General features: G+C 35.9%; 1 protein-coding gene across 2 annotated transcripts in view; it reads left to right on the forward strand.

Annotated features, from left to right (window-relative positions):
- Window positions 1-22,998, forward strand: part of DNAAF11 (dynein axonemal assembly factor 11) — a 113,812-nt gene that overhangs the window by 51,219 nt on the left and 39,595 nt on the right. For both annotated transcript variants that reach the window (XM_069081312.1, XM_069081311.1), the window contains 3 exons: window positions 2,580-2,762; window positions 9,341-9,418; window positions 17,896-17,961. In XM_069081312.1, coding sequence (XP_068937413.1) covers window positions 2,580-2,762; window positions 9,341-9,418; window positions 17,896-17,961 — 327 coding nt within the window. The remainder of the gene's footprint in view (window positions 1-2,579; window positions 2,763-9,340; window positions 9,419-17,895; window positions 17,962-22,998) is intronic.

Raw genomic sequence — 22,998 nt, forward strand, 5'->3', positions numbered from 1 at the left:
AAAATTTATATACAAACAAGTCATTGAAGCTGCAGATAAGGATGCAGTGGAATTATGTTAAGAAAGTGACTAAAATGCACATAACCTCATGATATCTTTGGGAAAGGGAGAGGGCCAGATAATGTGCAAAGGGAGGTCTGCCTTCTGGCATCCAGAATGGTGGGGCAGATTTAGAGCCAGAGATGAAATGTTATGGTCAATCAACAAACATTTATTAAGTGGTGACACGATGATAGGTGCTAAGGATACAGATACAAGAAATGAAACAATCCCTGCTCATTAAGAGCTTGCATTCTGATGGAGGAAACAAGGACATGTTAAAAAATGATATAGAGTTAATATAAAGATAATAAATGCAAAGTAGTGAAATAAAAGGCAATGTAAAAGGGGTTTGATGATGCCCAGACTATGTGAAATGTTGTCATACATATGGAGGACTCTTGGGAGTGGCTCATGGGACATAGGAGAGCTGATGCATGCATGTCTTTCTGTATCAGCCCCCAAGGTGGTTGGGAGCATCCTCTTCCCATTAGAAGCCTAGACAGAACTGCCTGGGTCTTTTATCTGGCTGTCTGCCTAAGGCAAAGGACTCTTTCACACAGGTGACACAGCGAGGTAAAAGGGGAGGCCCCGAGTTCTGTCCCTGCCCTACTTAGGCCGTGCAACCCCAGAAAAAAAGCTGGAGTCTGGGCCTTCTCTGTCCTTTTAAGTTCTAGGTGGAGGGGATGGAGTCTGACCCAGCCTCACAAGTCATGCGACTCTTTGGGCTCAGTATTCTAGACTCAGTTTTGCAGGGAATCCTTGAGGAGCAGTGGTCTAGGATGTTCACCTAGTGGGGTTGTGGACTGACTGTGAAGAACTACTCTGAAGTAGCAAGTGAGCCTTCACTCTCTACTCTCTAGAGACCAGGTGCAAGGAGAGGTACTTGGAGGTATTGCTCGTAGACAGTTTTTTCCAGGATTTTCACTGAGAAGGAAAGAAGATGTATAGGACAACTACTGGGAATGGCATGCTCGAATGAGGGTTTTCGTGAATGTCCTAACTTGCTCTAAGGTCGCCTGAAATAAAGTCAAGATCTATTGTTAAGGTACCACTGCTTCTCCATTGAGGGAAAAGCAAGGTAGATGGAGGTTTGGGGCTTTACTGTTGTTTTTCATGATAGTGGACACTCGAGTCTATATGTGGGAGGAGGCGAAGTAAGCAATAGAGAGGGAGACATTGAAGATGCACAAGAGAGATGAGGTGCTTGATGCAAAGAAGACCTGGAAGAGCCTTGGATGAATGAGATGATAGGTATGTAACTTAGGTTAACCTAGGTGAGAAGAGGCGTATCTTTTTCTGAGATAGGAAAGGTAAAAGGCCTCAGGAATCTTGAGAGAAGAAAGAGGTTTGTAGCAGTTATTATGGGGATCAGAAGCAGGGAATCCAAGAGGTGGAAGGGACCTCAGGGTTTATCTAGTCCAATTCATCCCCAAGCTATAATCCACTTTATAGCACAGCTACCTCCTTAGACATCCTATTACATTTTTGGATAACTTTAACTTTCAGTCAGTTTTCCCTTACATTGAGACAAAATCCCTGTAACTTTCTTCTTACTGCCTTGTGGGACCAAAAAGAACAAGTCTAGTTCTTCCTCAAAGAGACAGTCTTTGAAATATTTAAAATCAAAATAAAGAATTCTAGTCTGACCCTTTAATTTTTTCAAGGAGGAAACATACGTCCCCCAAAGTGAGGTGATTTGCCAAATGTCTCACAACTAGTTAGGAGCAAGTAAATGAGTGATAGGGTAGGAACTGACTGGCGATTTTCATAATGTAGGCAACCCCAAGGTGAGTTCAGTGTAGTTCAATGTAGGTCACTTCTTGTCAAGTCATTTCAGTTGTGTCTGACTCGTAATCCCATTTGGGGATTGGCAAAGATACTGGAGTGGTCTTCTATTTCTATCTCCAGCTTGTTTACAGATAAGGAAACAGAAGCAAACAGGCTTAAATGACCCACAGCTAGTATGTGTCTGAAGCTGCATTTGAACTCAGGTCTTCTTGACTCCAGGCCTGGTACTCTATCCTCTGTGTTACCTAGCCATCCTTCTCTGCAACTTAATAGTCATAGAAATCTGCTTAGAGCACTGAGAAGTTAATTCAGTTGCCCAAGCTCACAAAACCAGTATATGTCAGAGGTAGGACCTGAATGTAAGTTTTACCAGTTTTGAAGATATCTCTTTCTTCACTATACCAGGCTGTCTTTCTTGAAAGTCATTGAGTGCTATAAGAAAGGGTTGCCCAGTAGCAGCCATTCATAAAATCTGAAGAAATCAGAACAGGACAATCTTTTATCATTATAGATGAGGAAAAATAAAGGTAGTTGGCATTTCTGCAGCACTTCAGAGTACTCTGAATCCTCTACTACCTTCTTTATTTTGACCCTCATCGCAGCCTCACTCTGAGGTACCTCTATACAAAAATCTTTCTTCTGTGTAATAATCTATCTCAGTTTTGATAGTCATTCTGTAGGTAACAGAATGTGAAAAAAAGACTTGATTTTGCTATTTTCACATACCTTGCATTTGTTTTTTTTTTTAGTCCATATTCTCTGCTGCAGAAGGAAGAAGACCAACAATCAGCCATAGAAGAGAACATTAGTAAAAAGACACCAGATGAATTGGAGAAGGAATTCTGGGAGAAGCCCACCTTATTTACCCCTGAGTCTAGACTAGAAACTCATAGATTCTTGGAAAAACAACGGAAAGATAAAGAAAAATTAAGGTACTGTTGCTAATTCATACCTTGGAAGCTGATTACATTCTTAGGGATTTTTCAGAAATCACATTTCTTTGTTCATTAATTATTTTTGACCTTTAGCCAAAAATTCTTATTGGTGTATTTTGGTTTTCTTGCTAAATGCAATGTCTTGGACCTTTTCTTATTAAATCTTACCAAAAAATTTGCTAGTAATAAACCTAATTCTTTAGACCTCATTGAGTTTGCCAACCTTGGGTGATAACTGAATAATTTATGAGTGCTTTTTTAGATCATCAATTAGTATGTATACCAATTTAATACCAATTTAGTTATCACTCTAGTCACCAAATGATTAAATAATAGCTACTACATATGTGTATATATAAATCTTTATACTTATCTATCTTTCTGTCTCTGTCATCTATCCATTCCATTTATCTGTTTATCTCTCTCTTTTGTCTTTCTGTATGTCTGTCATCTATTTATTAACCATCTATCTGTTTATTTATTTATTTTAGGTTTGCAAAATATTTTTAAAACATTATCTCACTTAATCCTCCTAAATAATCCAGTGAGATAATAGAGGCTATTATAACCTCCATTTTACAGGTAGAAAAACTGAAGCTGAGAGAGGTTAAGTGATTTGCTTAGGGTCCCAAACCTACCTAGCAAGTGTCCAAAGCAGGATTAGAATTCCAGTCTTACTAACTATAAGTTCAGTGCTCTCTACACTATATCACTTAGTTGCTTCATGATATTTTAGAAGAATTTCTGTGTTTTCAAAAATAATAAACATGATAATAATGACTTATCTTTTCATTATACTTTGTAGTTTACAAAGAACTTTAATAAAAGGTACATTTTGACTGAAACTTTGAGAGAGCATCATTTTAATCAGAATAGACACTTCTCCCACTAATACAGATCATTCTCTTTCTTCTGTTCTTGAGTTTTGGTGGCCAGTTTCTGGTGAAGGGCCCCTTTGCATTTAATTCCATCAGGCCTTAGACAGCAGATACAATCTCTCACTGACCTTGAAATCAAAAGCTTGCCAGTTTGATAAGATCTACCAGAGACTGTGTTTTATTGGTATAGCTTTTGAGAAACCATTTATCTTTATACCAAAATGATAATAATGGGAATATTTTCATTTCATAGTAATGTCTTATTTGAGGAGCTGATTTACTTGTGTTCTCATTCAATTCTCTCATTAAGAGTTTTTGTTAAGTAACCAGCTGGCCATTTTGATTAACTGGAAAATATATTCTATTTTTCCACTTTAAAAATAGAAGCAGTCTATAAAATGAATGAGTAGAATATTATCTTTTTTTAAGCCAATTGTGAAACCAAGATGTATTCAACTTGATTGTTCTGTTTATACTAGACAATTCACTCAGATTTGTAGATAATAAAAATCATCTCTTTCTTTGAGAATTTTCCCTTTTATTATGGCTTACTCTTTTAAGATTTTTTTTAAATTTTATTTTAGACTCAAGGGCCAGAACCCAAATAGAAAATAGAGAAAAGAAACAAAAACATATCATAAACTTAAATACAAAGTAAGAAAGAAAAAAAAGCATGTCATGTGCAGAGCAAAACATAAGAGAGGATTCAAAATATATAACAATAAATTTTCATTTCAAGAAAGCCTGTATGATAAATAATACTTGTTATGTTGGGAATTGTCCAACTTTTCTTTGCTTCCTTGTAAGTTTTCTTTTGTTCTCAGCTGTGCACATTTTTACTTTGTTCTTTTTCCCCTCCCCCCAGAAGGCTACAATAAAATTTAGATATGTTTCTCTATAGCTATAGCTATATACATGTACTTATATACATACATATAGAGACATATACCTTCCCAAACATCTTCTACTTCTAATCTTTGTTTTTATGTTCTTGCATATCTCTTGTTTCCTGTCCTTCCTGCCTTGTCTATTTTACTTCAACCCACGACCTTGCCCTCCTGTTGCTTGCCTAGCTCCCTTCAAGGATCCCTCCCCTATCCTCCCATTCCCATAAATCTAAACACCCTTCAATACCTGCCTTTATCTGTTCCCTCGTTCTTCCCTCTAAAGATCCCTCCATTGTCCTCTCCCCCTCACTAGGTCTCTACCATTTTATTTCTTCTGAATTTAGAAGGCTTTTATACTCTTCTAAATATATATGTATTGTTCCCTCTTAAATCCATTCCTGAGGAAAGTAGGTTACCAGAACTACCAGCTCTCCTCCCCCATCTAATTCCTCTCTATAGATTCTTCCTCTTTTACCTCATTTGTATAAAATAATTATTCTTTTTAGCTGTTCCTAAATGGTTTTACTTTTTAAATTCATATCATACTCAGATTTACCCCAATCTTTCTTATGGGCTACCCAATTATTAATAAGAATTTTAGGCATACATTTTATATTTTCCATATATAAAAAAAATCTGTCTTTATGAATCCCTTATAACCAATCTTTGGTATATACCTTATATTTATTTTGGTTCTTTTTTGTCGAATCTTCTATTAAGTTCAGGATTTAAAAAAATAAAGTCTTGAAAGGCTGAAAGTTTATCAAATGTCCATTTTTTTCATTCAAGATAATACTCAACTTTGTAGGGTATGATATTTTCGGCTGAAGGCCCAGTTCTTTTGCTCTTTGATATATTGTGTTCCAAGACCTGCAGCCCTTTAATGTCTCTGCTTCTAGGTCTTGTGTGATTCTAATTGTGGCATCATCATATTTAAATTGTTTTAATATTGATGCTTTTAATATTTTATTCTTGAGCTGGAGGTTTCAGGATTTGACTATGATATTCCTATGAGTTTTCCTCATAGGGTCTCTTTTAAGTGAGGATTGATGGATGTTTTTCTGTTTCTACTTTTCCGCTTGTTCTAATGCTTCAGGACAATTTTCTTTAATTATTTTTTTTGTTATTGTACTGAGTTGTTTTTTTTATTGGATCATATCTTTCAGTTAGTCCTATTATTTTTTAATTTTCTCTTCTTGATCTATTCTCCAAATCTGTTGTTTTTCTTATTAGATGTTTCATTTTCTCTTCTACTTTTTCATTCTTCATTTAATTATTTCTTGATCTCTTAAAATTTCTTTGGCTTCACTTTGCCCAATTCCAACTTTCAAGGTGTCATTTTCTTCCTTAAAATTCTGTATCTCCTTTTCTAATTGGTTGACTTTCCTTTCATAACTTTAGCTTTCATAACAATAGCTTTCTATGGTTGAATTCTTTCTCCTTTGCCTGTAAATTTTTTATGGTGATAGCTTAATTTTTGTAATCACTTCCAGCCCTGGGGTGTGGGAAGTGGTGCCTCTTGCCCTAGATCTTCAGTTTTCCCCTCTAGTCTAGAATTAAATCCAAACCTCCTATAAGTGCCCACAGCCAGCATCTTTCCGCCCCGCTGCTTCTGCATTCACCTGACGTGTGATGGTTCCTTCCACACCCTCCCCCTTTGCTCTTCATAGCACAGCTGGGTCTGACATTCCTTGTCAGCAGAGGTTCCTCAATCTTCCCTGGCTCAGACATCTAACTCCCTTCACTATGGGGATAAAAGTTCCTGTAGCTGGGGCCGATGCAACCTCTCAAACCAACTAACCCCAGGACTGTCACTAGTTGTGTAAGAGGCTTACCACTTGTTAAAATGGCCCCTGGCCTAGAGGTGTTTGCTCCTCACGGAGACCAAACCTGGTCCTGGTATTTTTCTTCTGATCTTCTCAAATTGTCCCAGGAAGACCCCAGTTGTATCCTTCTTCTTATTTATCTCCGCCTGCACTTTGTTTGCCCTAAGGTGCTATTTTAACTCTTTTGTGGGGGAAAATCTTGAGAGCTTGGAATTTTCTGACCTACTGCACCATCTTCCCAGAATCTTCTCCCTGTGGCATTCTCTTTTTATAGGAATGGATGAGCCAATTTCCCTAAATGCTTGCCATGTATGACAAGTCAGGATAAAGGCTTCCCAATTGTAGTTGATACACACATGGATAGTAGGTGTGTAAGTGGGCAGAAGGGTGCTGGTAGTATTCACAGAGGATGAAACTTTCAGCTTACCTATACACTCTTTGGGTTGTGCATACCAAAGGGACTGTGCACGAGTTAAATTTGAGCACATGACCCTCCATTTGCTTTACTTGGGGTGATACTTTAATTTTTACAGGAACCTGTTCTTTGGATGTCTATTATTATCTGTAAGAGCAGTCAATGGAAATGGGATTATTTCTTCCTTACAAAGCTATGTTGATTATTTAATACTACCCTTTGATCTTTGAAGTGTTTACAAATTGCTTATTTGAAGATGTGTTTGAAGTTAACTGATCTCTAATCTCCAGAGTAGTTCTTTTTAAGTTTGTTAAAGATAAGTACAATGTCATTCCATTCATCTAATTGTTTAACTCGGCACATCTATCATAACACTTCCCACTTAGGGGAATATTTAGAATTTTTGGCCTGTGAAGAAGCACATTAAAGGATATGATAGGTGCATTTAATAGTAATAGGTCACATTTATATATTGCTTTAATGTTTACTAATAATTTACAGATATAATCTCATTTTATTCTTATAACATTGTGAAGTAGGAGGCAGTATGGGAAGGGAATAAGCATTTATTTATTGCCTACTAACCTGGTACTATTTTGAGTGTTTATAAATTTTGTAAGTGTTTTAAAAATATTATCTCTTTTGATCCTCACAGCGATTCTGTAAGGTAGGCACTGTTATTATCCCCATTTTATAGTTGAAGAAACTGAATTAAACAGAAGTTAAGTGAGTTGCACAGCATCACACAGCCAGTAAGTGTCTGAGCTGGATTTGAATTCAGATCTTCCCAACTGTAGGCCCAGCTCCCTATTCTCTGTAACATCTGACTGCCTTTTAAAGTTCCTTTATCTAAGAAAAGCACAAAATGAAACACAAATATCTTCCTTATCCCCATGATAAAGAACAATAAAGGCAATTTTTTTTTTTTAAAAAAGGGGCATCATGTCAGAGAATGACTAATGCTGGTTTCATGCCCTTTTCTTCATTAATGAAAAAGACAAGATTGGAACAAACTGAAAATCAGGTTTTCCCCTAAGTATTTGTTTGTTGCAAATTAAGTAGTGCTATGGTGATTGATATATCTCCCTGACTGTTAAATCATGAAGTAACTATGGTATATTATAAATTATAGTTTTAAATAAATCAGAGGCTGTATACACAAAGTAGAGAAGTAAATGGCAAGTATCTGGATAAATCATAAATAAGATATGATAGCTATTCATTATTGGCACACCCTGAACCTAGCCACTTGGGTGTTTAATATGTATGCAGCCCCACAGGCTTAATAAAAACCACATATCCCTATGCGAGGGTATGGAGGAGAGGCAACTTTCAAAATATATACAAAGATAGAGAAAACAAAAATGCATAGGCACAGAATTTGAGAATTGAATCAGTAGTAGCCACAAAGCTGACATAGGTTTTCTTTAGCTGCCATGTTTCCCTTGCTAATGTCAAGCATGGCCTGAGGTTGGTAATCTGTTTTTGCTCCTTCTTTTAGCCAGCCATGTAGTTATTGCATGCACATACACACACACACACACACACACGCAATCATGCCACAGGTGGGATGGTCATGGGACCATATGAATTGGGAGCTTCTCACTCTCATTGTTAGAATAACTTATCTAATATACAAATGTGGCAGTTGGTGTGTCTTCCCCAGCTTAGGACTATTTAGGGCTGGGTCAAAGGAACAGTAACTTGTCTCTGTATTTGGGGCAATGAGGATTCCTTGGAAAAGGGGCTCTGCTCTATGTCTGCTTTGGGGGAATAGGAAGGAACAAGAGAATGGATCTGAGCAGGTCAGATTTTGAAGAGGAGTTACTGCTGATGAAATACGGGCTCCAGGACCAGGCCCATTCCATTCTCAGCTAACTGATTAGCTTGAAAGTTCCCTTTGTTGCTATTTTTTAGATATAACACCATGGAAGGAAGTAAGAACCCTCCCCTACAACACATACATCCATTCTCTCCCATCCTCACATAGTATAAAAATTAATTTATATGGATTTTTCAAGAAAAGGTAGCCCTTTGGGCAGCTAGGTAACACAGTGGATAGACCGCTGGGCCTGGAGTCAGGAAGACCTAAGTTTAAATCTGGCCTAAGATACTTACTGGCTGTATGGCCTTGGACAAGTAACTTAACCCTGTTTGCCTCACCTTCTTCATCTGTAAAATGAGCAAGAGAAGGAAATGCCAAACCACTCCAGGATCTTTGCTAAGAAAACCCCAGGTGGAGACACAGAGTTGGACAGAAATGAAACGACTGAACAGCAACAAAAGCTCTTTTATAGGAATCATTCAGAAAATTGCTTGACTTTGTAAATCTCCCTCATTGTTGTAGATATAACCACATAGAAATCCTTCCCTGATTTGAATTTCAAAGCAAATGACATAATTATAGTAACTTGACTTATGATACTGAAATATTGGTGGCATTCGTAAGTCTCCATTTATTTTTCATGAACTATTTCATTGAAGTATTGCTCCCTTTAACATTTCCTTTAATGAAACAAGTATTTCCTTCCATCCCCATCCTACCCCACCCCTCTGTGTTTATTTTTAGTGACAAAAAGAAGAAACAAAAGCCACCTAGGATTTTGATCACTGCAGATGGACGAGTCTTGAATATTAACGAACCCAAGTAAGTGAGAAAAACAGTAACCTGAAGAAATAAAATTAGTAGGATTTGTAATCATGGTTTTATTTTTATTAACAGGTTTGCTTTGAAATGAATAAATTTGTCAGTTTTAACTGTTTGGGAAACTGAAAAATGTCATTTTTCCCCACATATTCCCAAGTAACAAATTCACTATATTTTCAAACAGGACCAGATTAAATTTATTTTAGCTGACATTCATAAACATTCCATGAACATACAGGCATGCCACACATAAGACAGTCACAACTAGTACTATTTCATAATGATATCGCTAATACATTATAACTAAGTCCTGTCATAAAGTCGTGGAATTTTATTGTAATATCCTTCCCTGGACTGCCTATTTTTAATAGTTTTTATGAAACTGTTTCCTTTAAACACCCAATAATGTGTTTTTGTGAAACCATCTAATGTTGCTAACAGGATATGTCTTTCATTACTTTGTATTATCTATAGAATTATAGATGAATATTATAAGCATTCCTCTTGAGTTAGAACATTGCTAGATTTGGCTTAGATACATTAAATATGTTGATTTGTTCTGAATTAGCAGTGAATAAGCTACTAATGATACTGAGATATCTCTTATGAATGTGTCCCCTATAAATCAAATTTTAAAACCTGATAAATTCACCAAACATATTTTGGACTAAGGAAATATATATATATATATGAAATATAGCATACTATTTTTTACATTTAATGATTTATGGTGTTAGGCTATATGAAGGGTGGTCAAGAATTAGATTAAAAATACAGCCACAGAAACATAGTAATTTCTTACTTATCTGGAACAAAACAAATTATTCTATTTCCAAAAGAATTTCTTTCCCTTGGATGCATCAGCTCTCTGTTACGAGATGGGTAACATGATTCATAACAGGTTGTCTGATCATTGATTCATTTAGAGTCCCTAAGTATTTGAAAGTTGTTGTTCTTTATGATGTTATGTTATCATTATATGAATTGTTCTCCTGCACCAGTTTTACCCTGCCTTAGTTCTTGCTTCCTTAGATTCTATGATGCCATCTACTTCATCATTTATTATTGTATAATAATATTTAATTTCACATACAATAGTTTGTTTAAATATTCACTATTTGACTCTCACTCCCTCAATATTGTTTCTTTTTTTTCTTAAATTTTTTTTCCCCCTTCAGGATCATGAAAGTTGGTTTTGCCTGCAACTATTTGCACTCTGGTTTTATCTTCCTTCTTAACTATTACCTCCTATTCCTGCCTGAACAAACCCCTATTGAGTTTATTGTATTTCTCTACCTAACTGTTGGCGTGTGTGTATGTATGTGTATGTGTGCATGTGCATACATGTGTCTGGTTATTCTTGCTATTGTCCTTCTTTGTCTGGTTCAGGCAGAAGTTAGTACTTTTTCCAACCCTTACCCCATCATCCAAGTTTGTATACTCTTCTCATGCATCACGATTATTAGAAAAAGTCAGCTTCACCTTCTTCTTCCCCCCTTTCTGCATTACTGCATTCTTCCTTTTACCCTTCCTTTTCTTTCCCATTTTAAAACCCTCAGAATAGGACCAATCCGCCCCAGGTTCTCTCTCTTTTTTATTTAATTCCCTTAGTATTTTCAGAAGACTTTAATATTCCAAAGGGATTGTTGTTTCTTCTTTCTTTATTAGAATGTCAGCACTTTATGTCCTTCCAGACCTTTCCTGTGGTAATATATATGGACCTTTCGAGGTTTCTTCTCATCCTTGTGTTTGTCTTTCAGAGTTCCTACTTACATCTGGTATTTTCATCAAGAATGCTGCAAAGTCCTCTATTCTATTAAAAATTCATCTTTTTTCTTTCTATAGGATTATATTCTCCTTTACAATGTAAATTATTTTGGATTTTAAGCCCGTGTCTTTTACCCTTTGTATTATTATATTCCATGATCTTGTCTCACTTACTGTTGAAGCTTCCAGAAGTTTTATGATCATGACTGTTGTTCCCTAGTACTTGAACACTTTCTTTCTGGCTGCTTGAAATATTTTTCTTTCAAGTGGGAGCTCTGGAATTTGTCTGTTATTTCTAGGACTTTTTCATTTGAGGTTTTTGTTTCAGGAAATGATCAGTGCATTCTTTCTCTTTTCCTTTTGTCCTACGATGTACCAAATGCTGTATTAAGCATTGGGAATACAGAAAAAGGCAAAAATAGACCCTGCCCTTAAAGAACTCACAGTTCAATAGGAGGTGACTACATGCAAACAACTATGTGCAAATGAGATATATGTAGGATAAATTGGAGATAATATTAGAGGGACGGTACTCATATTAAGGAAGACTAGGAAATGTATCTTTTGTAATGGAAGATGGGCATTTTATCTGAGGACTGAACAAAGTCAAAGAAATAAGGAGGCAGAGGTAAGGAGAAAGAAAATTCCAAGTGTGGGGTAGCCAGTGAGTTGGGGGATGAAGCATCTTGTTTAAAGAATAGCAAAGTGGCCACAGTTACTAGATCATAGATTATGTGGAGGGTAATAAATTATAAGAAGACTGAAAAGGTTTTAAGGGGCCAGGCTATGAAGGGCTTTAAATCAAATATTTGACTTTGTATTTGATCTTGGAGGCAATAGGGAGCTACTGGAGGTAGGTTGCTGTGGCTGACAGCATGAAGGATAATCAATGGACAGCCTATCTGCTACATTGGTATCCGTGAAATGTCAAGAGATCTAGAGATCATCCATCAGTCTGCTGCAGGATTCACTGGAGGGCATATATAAGAAGTTGAAGAGTATGTGAAAAGCTACTATTGACATCACTGAAGGAAGTATCTACATTAATGAGATCAAATATCCACCATCAGGCAATCAGTAAATATTTACTAATGTCCTGCCATATGCCAGCCACTGTGCTAAGTGCCTGGGGTATGAGAAAGGCAAGACAGTCTCTGCTTTCAAGGAGTCCATGGGGAGACAACACGTAAACAACTGTGTGCAAACAAGCTATGTGCAGTATGAATTAAAAAAAAACTTAGATGTTTAACAATTCTGTTGAATTATAAATAGATAAAAACGATTTTTCTAATTCATATTGATTTTTTTTGCTTAAATTTCATAAACCATGAATAATAGAAATAGAATTGTGAGTGCCTTCTCTTGTGGTAGTAGGTGTTTGTGTTCCATTACAATCTTGAGAGCTCATTTTGGCCATTGTTTTGTATTATGTTTTGGGTAGATATTGTTATACTTTAAAATAATACTTCATCTATGACATATTTGCCTTCAGAAATGTCTTTGTGTTCTGTTTTACAGATTCAATTCAGCTTCCTTTCATTGTTGTACTCTTAACAATATCTGCCAAAAGCTCTTCATGTTGGATTACTTATTTTCATTGTTAAAAGGCTTCAAATTATCCTTTATGTTTTCTCTAACCCATCTTTATTCCATTGGCATGCTAATTTTCTTTACGAATGGATACTCCCAGGCTTGAAAATCTCAACTACACTCTCATAGCGCCCAGAATCAAGTTCAGATTCCGCTGCTGTCATAGTGCCCAGAATCAAGTTCAGATTCCACTGCCATACACAGTCTGCTACCACTTTTCCTATCAAGCCTCATTTTATATGACTTTCTACCCTATGCTGCAGCTAAGCTGGGCCTCTGTCTCTGTATCCAAGCACAGTTGGAACTTTCTCACTTACAGGCCTTTCTTTGCTCACACCATTTATGTGTGGCTTGACTCCGCCCCCCCCCCAATTCCATTACTGAATTTATTCCTTTTCTTCAAAGCCCAAATCAAATGCCACCTCCTTCATCAGAGCAAGCCTGGTCCTCATTGTTAATAATAATTGCTTTGCTTTATCCTGAAACCTTCTGTCTAGTGTACACAGCAGGCATTACTATTTAATCATGTTTAAGTGTTTATGTTTCTTATACCCCTTATTATACTGTAAGCTCAAGGAAAGAAGGAACCATGTCTTATTAAGTTTTGTATGTATTGCTAACAACCAGAATAATACTCAGGACACTGGGATGTATATTTAATTGAACTAAATTGGTTTTATATGGAAACCTGTTCTCTAAATTACACACCATTTCTTTAAAACATAAATCGACTATTTGAACACATATAATAAAATCCTATTCCTGTTTATACTTACATGCATAGCATCCATATTTATCTGTAGAGGTCTTTGTAAGCTACTTTCATGTAAGTTTTGTGGATTTCTAAAATTGATTTTGTATACCTGAATTTCATATCGGATGCATTTTGGAGAATTATATGAATTATAAACAAAACGCAATTTATTTAAAAAATCTATTTAGTGTGTAATTTAGGAGTCAGGAAGACTTGGGTTTGTGTCTTACCTCTGATACATACTGGCCTTATATTGCTGGATCACAATGGCACTAGTGCTCCAGGCAGTTCTTGAGGAGCTGCAGAACAAGTTCCAGGCTTTTGTGGGGAGGGGTGTTCCTTGCCAGGAGCTCTCTTCACTTTTGAAATCCTAGGCAGATAAAACACAAGAGGAAGATTTGGAAGACGATTTCATAGCGTGGGGATTAAAAGGCTAATAATAAAAGGAGAACAATAAAGATGGGAAAATGTTGGAAAGGCAATCCCATATGTCTATTTTTGAGGTTTAGGAAACAGTATATAAAATATAAGGAGTGTTAGCTACAAAAGGGAAAACTGAAAATTTTTATTAACAAGTCTGTTTACACATTAAAATATATTTATATATTCTTTTAAAAATACATTCTTATTGATTGGTTTTTAAATCACCATAGTATTCCATATATACCTCCTCCTACCCTTCCCAGGTATAAAACATAATATTTTTTGAAGAGGAAAAAATATCAGTACAACTGATCAATATGTTGAAAAATTCCAGAAACATGTGCAGTGTGTAATACCTGTGGACCTCCCATATTCACTAAGGGATGGATAGGGGGTGTCTTCTCCTACCTCTTCGAGTTTCACTTGTTCTTTATAATTTTGTTATATTTACTTTTGATTTTTGGTGGGTCATTTCTATTTCCATTGTTGTAGTTACTGTGTATATTGTTTTCATGACTTTGCTTACTTCACTATGTATCAGATCATGTAGATCTTTCCATGTCTCTATGTAGTCATCACATATCATTTCTTATAGCACAGTAATATTCCATTACATTCATGTACCACAATTTGTTAATCCATTTCCAACTGATGGGCATCTGCTTTATTTCTTATTTGTAGCTATCATAAAAAAGTACTGCTATAAATATTTTGGAGTGTATGGAGACTTTTTTTTTATCAATGTTTTCCTTGGGGTATAAGCTCAGTAACGGAGTCTGTGGTTCAAAGGGTATGGACACTTCCGTCACTTTATTTGCATAATTCTGAACTGCTTTTCAAAATGAAATAGCTCCACCCAGCAATGTATTAGTGTGGTTATGTTTCTACAAACTCTGCCACATTAACTGCTGCCATTTTTGTCATTTTGTCAATTTTCAGGATGTGAAGTGAAGCCTTAGCATTGTTTTGATTTCTATCTCTCTTATTATTAGTGATTTGGAGTATTTTTTTCATGTGGTTGTGATTACTTACTGTTCTTCTTTTGAAAACTGTCTGTTCATATCCTTTGACCATTTTTTTCTGTTGGTGAATTACTATTAGTCTTAACTATATTTCTTAATTGTTTATATATCTTGTATACTAAACTATTATTAGAAAAGGTTTGATGTTTTCCTCATTATCCTTCTTATTATTTTTTCCTTTCTTACCCTACATGCATTAATATTGTCTGTGCAAAAGATTTTCAAGTTCAAGTTTACTCTTCTGCTATAAAAACAGTATTATGTTCCTTCAGTTATTTTAATTTTTTACAGGGACCCTGTTCTCACTGACTCTCTTCCCCTCACCCTTGATCCCTTCTTCTTTGATAGCCTTTTCCTTTTAGGATTTTATTTATTAGTCCTTTGTTCCCAGATGCTTTTATCTGATTATATACTTCTTTCCCCTCTTTTTTCCATCTGAAGTAGAGAGGAAAAATAGTCAGATAGATTCCTCCTTCCTCTACTCCCCTTTAAATAGCCCTGTTCATTAGTTTTGAGTTTCATTTTTTGTTCCCTTTTCCAAAAATGATTTTTTTCTCACTCTTTTATTATCCATCTTCTCTTTCAACCTCTGATTCATGACCCTTATAATGATCTGCTCTCTTTCTTTTCTCTGTATTCCTCGTGTATCAAAGCTTCCAAGATACCCATTTTAGGTTCTCCCCTCTAGGTGCTTTCTTTCACTACCTTGTAGGACTTGCCCCATGAATTCCCCTTTTCCGTTGTGACTCACTTCCAGAAGAGTGCCAGTTATTGCAGGTCAGAGAGGACCCCTCCCCACTATGTTCCTGATTATACAGTCCACCAGTGATTTTTACCTTTGTTCACTCTTTTTGTCTGTATTTGCCTGGAAATCTCCTCCCTGTGTTCATGCTCTCCTTCAGGTTCCAGTTGCTCCCAGGGGTTCCAACTCACCCCTTTTCAGGAGAAGATTTTTCAAGCATCAAATCCCCTAGATCTCATCTAGTCTAAAGTACTTCTATCCCTTTACCTTTTCTTGTCATGTTCTTCTTAGGAGAGCTATGATCCTTAGATTTTCTCTGTGCATCCTGATTTCAAGTATAATATATTTTGCTTGCATAGTGAGCACATTTTCTTTTAATAGTCTTTTTTTACTTCTTTTAGTTTGTCCTTAACTTTTATGTATTTGCATTTCTAATTTATTGTTTCATTTTTTTTGGTGAGGCTTATTGCAAATCCAGGTTTTTCTATTCAGTTCATTATTTTTCTATGCAGAACATAAATTATACTGTCATAATTCTTGTTTATCTTTTAAACTGTTCAGGAATAATGTGTTGTGGTTACATATTCTCAAATTCCTGTGGGTCTTCTGTCTCATCAAGTGTTGGATCATTTACCTTTATTTTGAAGTTTTTACTGAACTCATTTATTAGATCTGGAGAACATATTTTCTTCTACTTTTAATGTTTCCTTCTTCCTGAAATATTGGTACTTTCAATCTCTCCTCCCCATCCCATTTATTTTCCTTATCAGTTACTTTCTGACTCCCTCCTTTCTGACTGTGATTTCATTGGAGGTTAAATCTCAAAAAATCTTGGCCACCTCCCATACTAAATGTTTCGCAGTTCACCAGCTTAGTCCTCTGCCTCAAGTGACTTTTGGGTGGTCAGAACTGTCCCCATACTAGGTGCTGTACTCTTTCCCTTAGGCTTGATAGAGTGCTGCGTATCCCCTACATATATACTATGTCCTGTCCTGGTGATCTGTTACACTCCCTCTAGTCCTCAGTTCTCTGGCCTGGCACAGGCAGTTCAGAATCTGTTTATCTCAGCACTGGTAGTTCAGACCTTAGCAGCATAGATACTTCCAGTTTTTAGCCCTCAGCAGGTTTTTGCTCCTTAAGGGCTGTGGCCAAGATGGGTCTCAAGGAACAAGGGAACCAGGTGCTAGGGTGGGTTTTGATGTAAGCTTGTGTTGTATCCTTGGGTCTGCTAGGGGGACCTCACTGCGGATAGCATGGAAGATTAGGGAGAAATACTGAGTGACCTCAGGGTCATTGAGTGTCAGTTCTTGTGTTGTTGGGGGTTTTTTTTGTTTGTTTGTTTGTCTTGTTTCGGGTTCTGAGTGTCCTATGCTGTAGAAATAGCTGATATTACTTTTTTGGCACATAATTTCTGTTTTGGAGAGGATTGAGAAGTTATAGGCATCAGAGACCTTTGTCTAGTTGCTAAGACAACCAAATTAACTTATTTGCAATGAACAAAATCTGTCTTTTTCTTCCCCACCTCCCTTGAAGTTAAAAAAGAAAAAAAAAACATTTCTTATAAGTATTATACAAACAAAACAAAGTCCTAAACTCCCACATTGTCTCTACCAAAAAATATATCTTATTGTGTTTCCTTAGTCCATCACTGATATATCAGGTGTTATTTCATCATTGGTCCTCCATATTCATGATTGGTCATTGTGTTGATCAGAGTTTTTAATATCTTTCGTGTGTAAAACCTATAGAATGATATCTAGATTTTAAAATAAGAATATGGAAATTCTTCCTAATTAGGTATCTATTTATACACAAACCAATCTTAATCTTCTGGATTTCTTCAGCAAAAATTAATTTAATAGGTTATAAAAAGGAAAGTTTTAACCACCAGATGTCTCTATTTCTGCACCAATGTTAAATATATCTGTAACTTACCATGAATTTTATTATATTTGAAAAAAATTATAGGTAAATCCAATTTAATTTTAAACATTTTGCTTGATTTTTGCGAAGTTTTAGAAATAAAAGAGATATTGTTGTTGAAGTATCAAAATGCTCACTTTAATAGAAATTTTTGTAGCATATCCTGCTTTGCTTTTAAATATAATGTGGTGAGGCTTTTGTCTATCCATTTATTTCTGGACAAACTGTTTATTTTTCTCTTTTACATTTTTACTAGGCTTGATTTTTCTTTGAAAGATGATGAAGAGAATAATCAAATTGTCCTGGATCTTGCTGTATATAGGTAAAGGTATTTTATTGTTCTCTATGGTGTTGCTGCTTAACTTACAAATGTAATTTTATTTATTCTTGTACCTAAATGAAAAAGAAAACGTGTCATTCATTCGACTCACTGTTAGAGGCTAAAGCTTCTGGATTAGACATTCCAAAAGGGAAATGGTGGAGGGTCAAACATTTAGCACCAATCTGATTCTGAGGGTTGGTTGTGGCCAGTTGCATAACATAAGCAACAAGATTCCTAAGTGCTTTCCCTCTCAGAGTTGGTAGACATTTCAGTCATTTAGGCCAATCCATGCTTTAACAGGAATCCACGTAACATATCCAACAAGTGGTCTTCCAGCCTTTGCTTAAAGACCTTTAATGAGGGAGAAAAATCTACCTCTTGAGATACTCCATTTCATTTTTGGATAATGTTGTTAGGGATCACTTCATTTTATCAAGACTAATCTGCTTCTCTGCAAATTCTGCTGATTGCTGTGTCCAAGGAGAATATTTAATTCCTCTTCCAGGTGACAGTCCTTTAGATATCAGACACCTTTCATATCTTCTTTAAGTCTTCTCTCCTCCAATCTAAGCATCCCCTATTCCTTCTACCAGGCTTCATACACTAGATTTTGAGGCCTTCCACTGTACTAGTCACCTTCATCTTGTCACTCTCCAAATATAAATATCCTTCCTAAACTGGGATGCCACAAACTAAACATTGTACTCCAGGTGTGTTTGGACCAGAGCAGAGAACAGTGGAACAGTAACCTCTTTTTAGACACTTAGATCACATTAACTTTTTTGCTATATCAGTTTAGGTCATAGGAGTTATACCAAGCTAATGAAGTGAGAGGCCTTGATGTTTTGGTGGTGCATCATTGTGAATCCTAGAGTACCTGCATGTGTCATCAGAAGACTTAATGAGCTCTGGTTAGCTCATTGGTGTCTTAATTCAAATAGAAACACATAAAGATACCTCTGGGCTGCCTATTGAAAACCACATATTAGTATTATCTATCTTCTAATATTATTTTATTTATTTTTCAGAGCATTTTCCAATTACATTTTAGTCAGGTTTGGACTACACTTGGGAACATTGCAGACTGTGTGCTTGACACCTCTGGTTCAGCTTAGGTCAACAACCTTGGATTCATATGAGCATCTTCCTATTGAACATTTTTCTGGCCATGTGATTTATTTATCATTTTATTGGAACATTTTGTTTTTATATAGCAGACACATCCCCATACACATACAAATAAATTCTCCATGAAGTATATTCCCTCATAACAAATAAGAAAAATGCCCTTCCCCCTTTAAGAGCAGTTGTGACTGAAAATAGATATCATCTTTCATTGTTGTAGCTTACCATTTGTTAACAAAAAGGAACAATAAAAATGAGTGGCTTTTGTAGAATGTTTTAAAGTTTGCAAAAGACTTCACCTCACTTAAGCCTCATAGAAATTCACAAAACCAGGAACTGTGGACATTATTAACCTCATTTAAAATTTTTTTTTGGTCTTTATTAATTTGTTGTTTACTTTTAGTTTGCAAGATTCAATTCCACATTTTCTTGAGTTTCAAATTTTCTCTCCCTCCCTCCTCTCCCCTCCCATGACGGCATACAATCAAGTATAGGATCTGCAAATATTTTCACATTAGACATTAGTCAGGTTATAAAGAAGAATTCTATTAGATGGAATGAACAATGGGAGAGAGGACACAAAACTGAACAAGAAAAAGATAAAGATCAGGTAGTTTGCTTCAATCTGTATTCAAACTCAGTTCTTTCTAGTTCTTTCTCTAGATGTAGACATGTCTCTCCATCATAAGCCTTTTGGGGTTGACTTATAAGAGTCCAGTCTATCACAGTTGGTCATCAAACATATGTTATGTCTGTAATTATGTACAAATTTCTTCTGGTTCTACTCTTCTCACTCAGCATCAGCTCTTTTAAGCCTCTCCAGGTAAATATGAAGACTGCCTGCTCCTCGTTTCTTATAGCACAATAGTATTCCATTACATTGATATACCATAACTTGTTCAGCCATTCCCTAATTGATGGGCACCCCCTTAATTTCCAATTCTTTGCCACCACAAAAAGAGCTGCTATAAATATTTTTGTACATATGGGTCTTCCTCCCACTTCTATGATCTCTTTGGGATACAACCCTAGAAGTGGTATTGCTGGGTCAAAGGGTATGAAATTATTTATAGCCCTTTGGGCATAATTCCAGATTGCTCTCCAGAATGGTTGAATCAGTTCACAACTTCACCATCAATGCGTTAATGTTCCAATTTGTCTACATCCTCTCCAGCATTTGTCATTTTCCTGTTTTGTCATCTTAACCAATCTGACTGTTGAGCTCTTGTACCTTAGAGTTGTTTTGATTTGAATTTCTCTAAAAAAATAATGATTTTTTCATATGCTTATAGATATCTTTAATTTCTTCCTCTGAAAACTGTGATATCCTTTGACCATTTATCAATTGGGGAATGACTTGTATTCTTATAGATTTGACTCAGTTCTCTTTATATTTTTAGAAATGAGTCCTTTATCAGCGACATAGGTTATACAAATTCTTTCCCAATTTCCCACTTCCCTCTTAATCTTGGTTACATTGGCTTTGTTTGTACAGAAAATTTTCAATTTAATGTAATCAAAATTATCCATTTTATAATGCTCTCTAATTCTTGTTTGGTCATATAGTCTTTCCCTCTCCACAAATCTGACAGGTAAACTATTCCTTGCTTTCCAAGATTGCTTACAGTATCATCCTTTATACCTAGATCATGCACCCATTTAGACTTGATTTTGGTATATGGTGTTAGATAATGGTCTATGTCCAGTTTCTGCCATACTATATTCCAGTTTTCCCAGCAGTTTTTGTCAAATAGTGAGTTCTCATCCCCAAAACTGGGGTCTTTGGGTTTATCAAACAATAGATTACTGTAGTCATTGACTGCTGAGTCTCGTGTGCCCAATCTATTCCATTGATCTACTACTCTGTTCCTCAGCCAGTACCAAGTAGTTCTGATGACTGCTGCTTTATAGTACAGATTAAAATCCGGTATAGCTAGTCCACCTTCCCTAGCACTTCTTTTTATTAATTCCCTCGATATTCTGGACCATTTGTTCTTCCAAATGAATTTTGTTACTATATTTTCTAGCTCTATAAAGTAGTTTTTTGGTAAATTGATTGTTATAGCACTAAATATATAATTTAATTTAGGTAAAATTGTCATTTTTATTATATTAGCTTCACCCAGCCACAAGCAATTGATGTTTTTCCAATTAGTTAGATCTGACTTTATTTGTGTGAAAAGTGTTTTGTAGTTGTGATCATATAGGTCCTGGGTTTGTTTTGGCAGGTAGATTCCCAAATATTTTATAATGTCTACAGTTAGCCTCATTTTCTTGGTGATGAACTGAGTAAGGCTTATACTTTTATAATTTGGAATCAACAGCAACTATTTAGCCTAATTTCTGTTATGTTTTGGTGTGGTCTTCATTTACATTGTTTTAGTCATTGTACTTATTGAGTTTCGGGCTTCGCATAATCAGGCTGTCTTGGAATCATCAGATATTTAATGTAAATAGTAAGAATATCTTGAACTTATTCTGCTTTAATGTTTATGAAGTACTTGGCTCACAACTGCCTTCTGAAGTAGATCACAGAAGCATTATTACCCCCATTTTACAGATGAAGAAAATAAGTTTCAGAGAAATGAAGGGCCACTGTCACATAGCTAGTAAGTATTAGAGGAAAGACTTGAACCCAGGTTTCCAAGGCTGATTCACTTGGTATTAGGACAAGCTTCTTTGCCAGAAATTCTTAAAATTGAAGGAATTGAATTAAGATGCATTTCTTTTTTGGTTTTTGCTTTTTGGTGGGCAATTGGAGTTAAGTGACTTGCCCAAGGTCACACAGCTATTTTGTGTGTGTGTGTGTGTGTGTGTGTGTGTGTGTGTGTGTGTTAAGTGTCTGAGTCAGGATCCGAACCCAGGTCCTCCTGACTTCAGGGCTGGTGCTCTATTCACTGTGCCACCTAGCCACCTCCCCTTTTAAAAAAAAGCAATTGGGGTTAACTTGCTCAAGGTTACATGGCCAGTTATTTCTGGGTGTGGTGCTAAGTATCTGAGCCCGGATTCAATCCCAGGTCATCCCGACTCTGGGGCTGGTGCTCTTAATCACTGTGCCACCTGGCTGCCCCTAATTAAGATGCCCCTAATTAAGATTCATTAAAATAATGAAATAAAATTAAAAATTATCATTTCAGTGATCAATATTACATTGAAAAGATACACAAATTAACATTATTTCTTTCTTACTTTTTGTTATTCATATTTTTATTCACCTCTATGGAATTTTCAGATATTCATAATCATGATAAAATTGCAGAAAAGCGTTTGACCATATGTAACACCATTAAAAGGCAGTTAGATGGTTCAGTGAATAGAGTGCTTGGCCTGGAATCAGGAAGACCTAAATTAAAATCCAGCCTCAGACACTTAAAAGTCACTTAACTTCTGTTTGCCTTAATTCCCTGGAGAAAGAAATGGCAAATCACTCATTGGCATGCTATAGTCCATGAGGTTACAAAGAGTCAGACATGACTGATTGATTGAATAGCAACAATAACAACATCACCATTAAAACAATTACCTAAGTTTTAGACCTAGGAGACAATGTCTTTAGCTTTAGGGAATTTATGTTAGAGGAAAAGTTATGTTTAGTTAAAATTATTAAGAAAATTCCCACATTTTTTTTCATTTTTTCAAATGCTTTATTAACTTCTGATTTACATCATGCATTTCCACCAGATTTTGAGTTACAAATTTTCTCCCCGTTTTCCCCCTACCCACTGCCCCAAAATAGTGGTCCCACAGGATATCCCCTCCTCAAATCTGCTCTCTCCCATATTTTCTCCCATACCCCTTTTGACTTTTCCAGTGAATCTCTATGCCCCAGTGCCTGTATATCTTATTTCCCAATTACATGTAAAATAGTAATATATATATATATATATATATATATATATATATATATATTAC

The sequence above is a fragment of the Petaurus breviceps genome, unplaced genomic scaffold (genome assembly GCF_028583685.1).
Source record: "Petaurus breviceps papuanus isolate PSGF00001 unplaced genomic scaffold, PetGlider_PUasm1.0 98, whole genome shotgun sequence".
Lineage (NCBI taxonomy): Eukaryota > Metazoa > Chordata > Mammalia > Diprotodontia > Petauridae > Petaurus > Petaurus breviceps.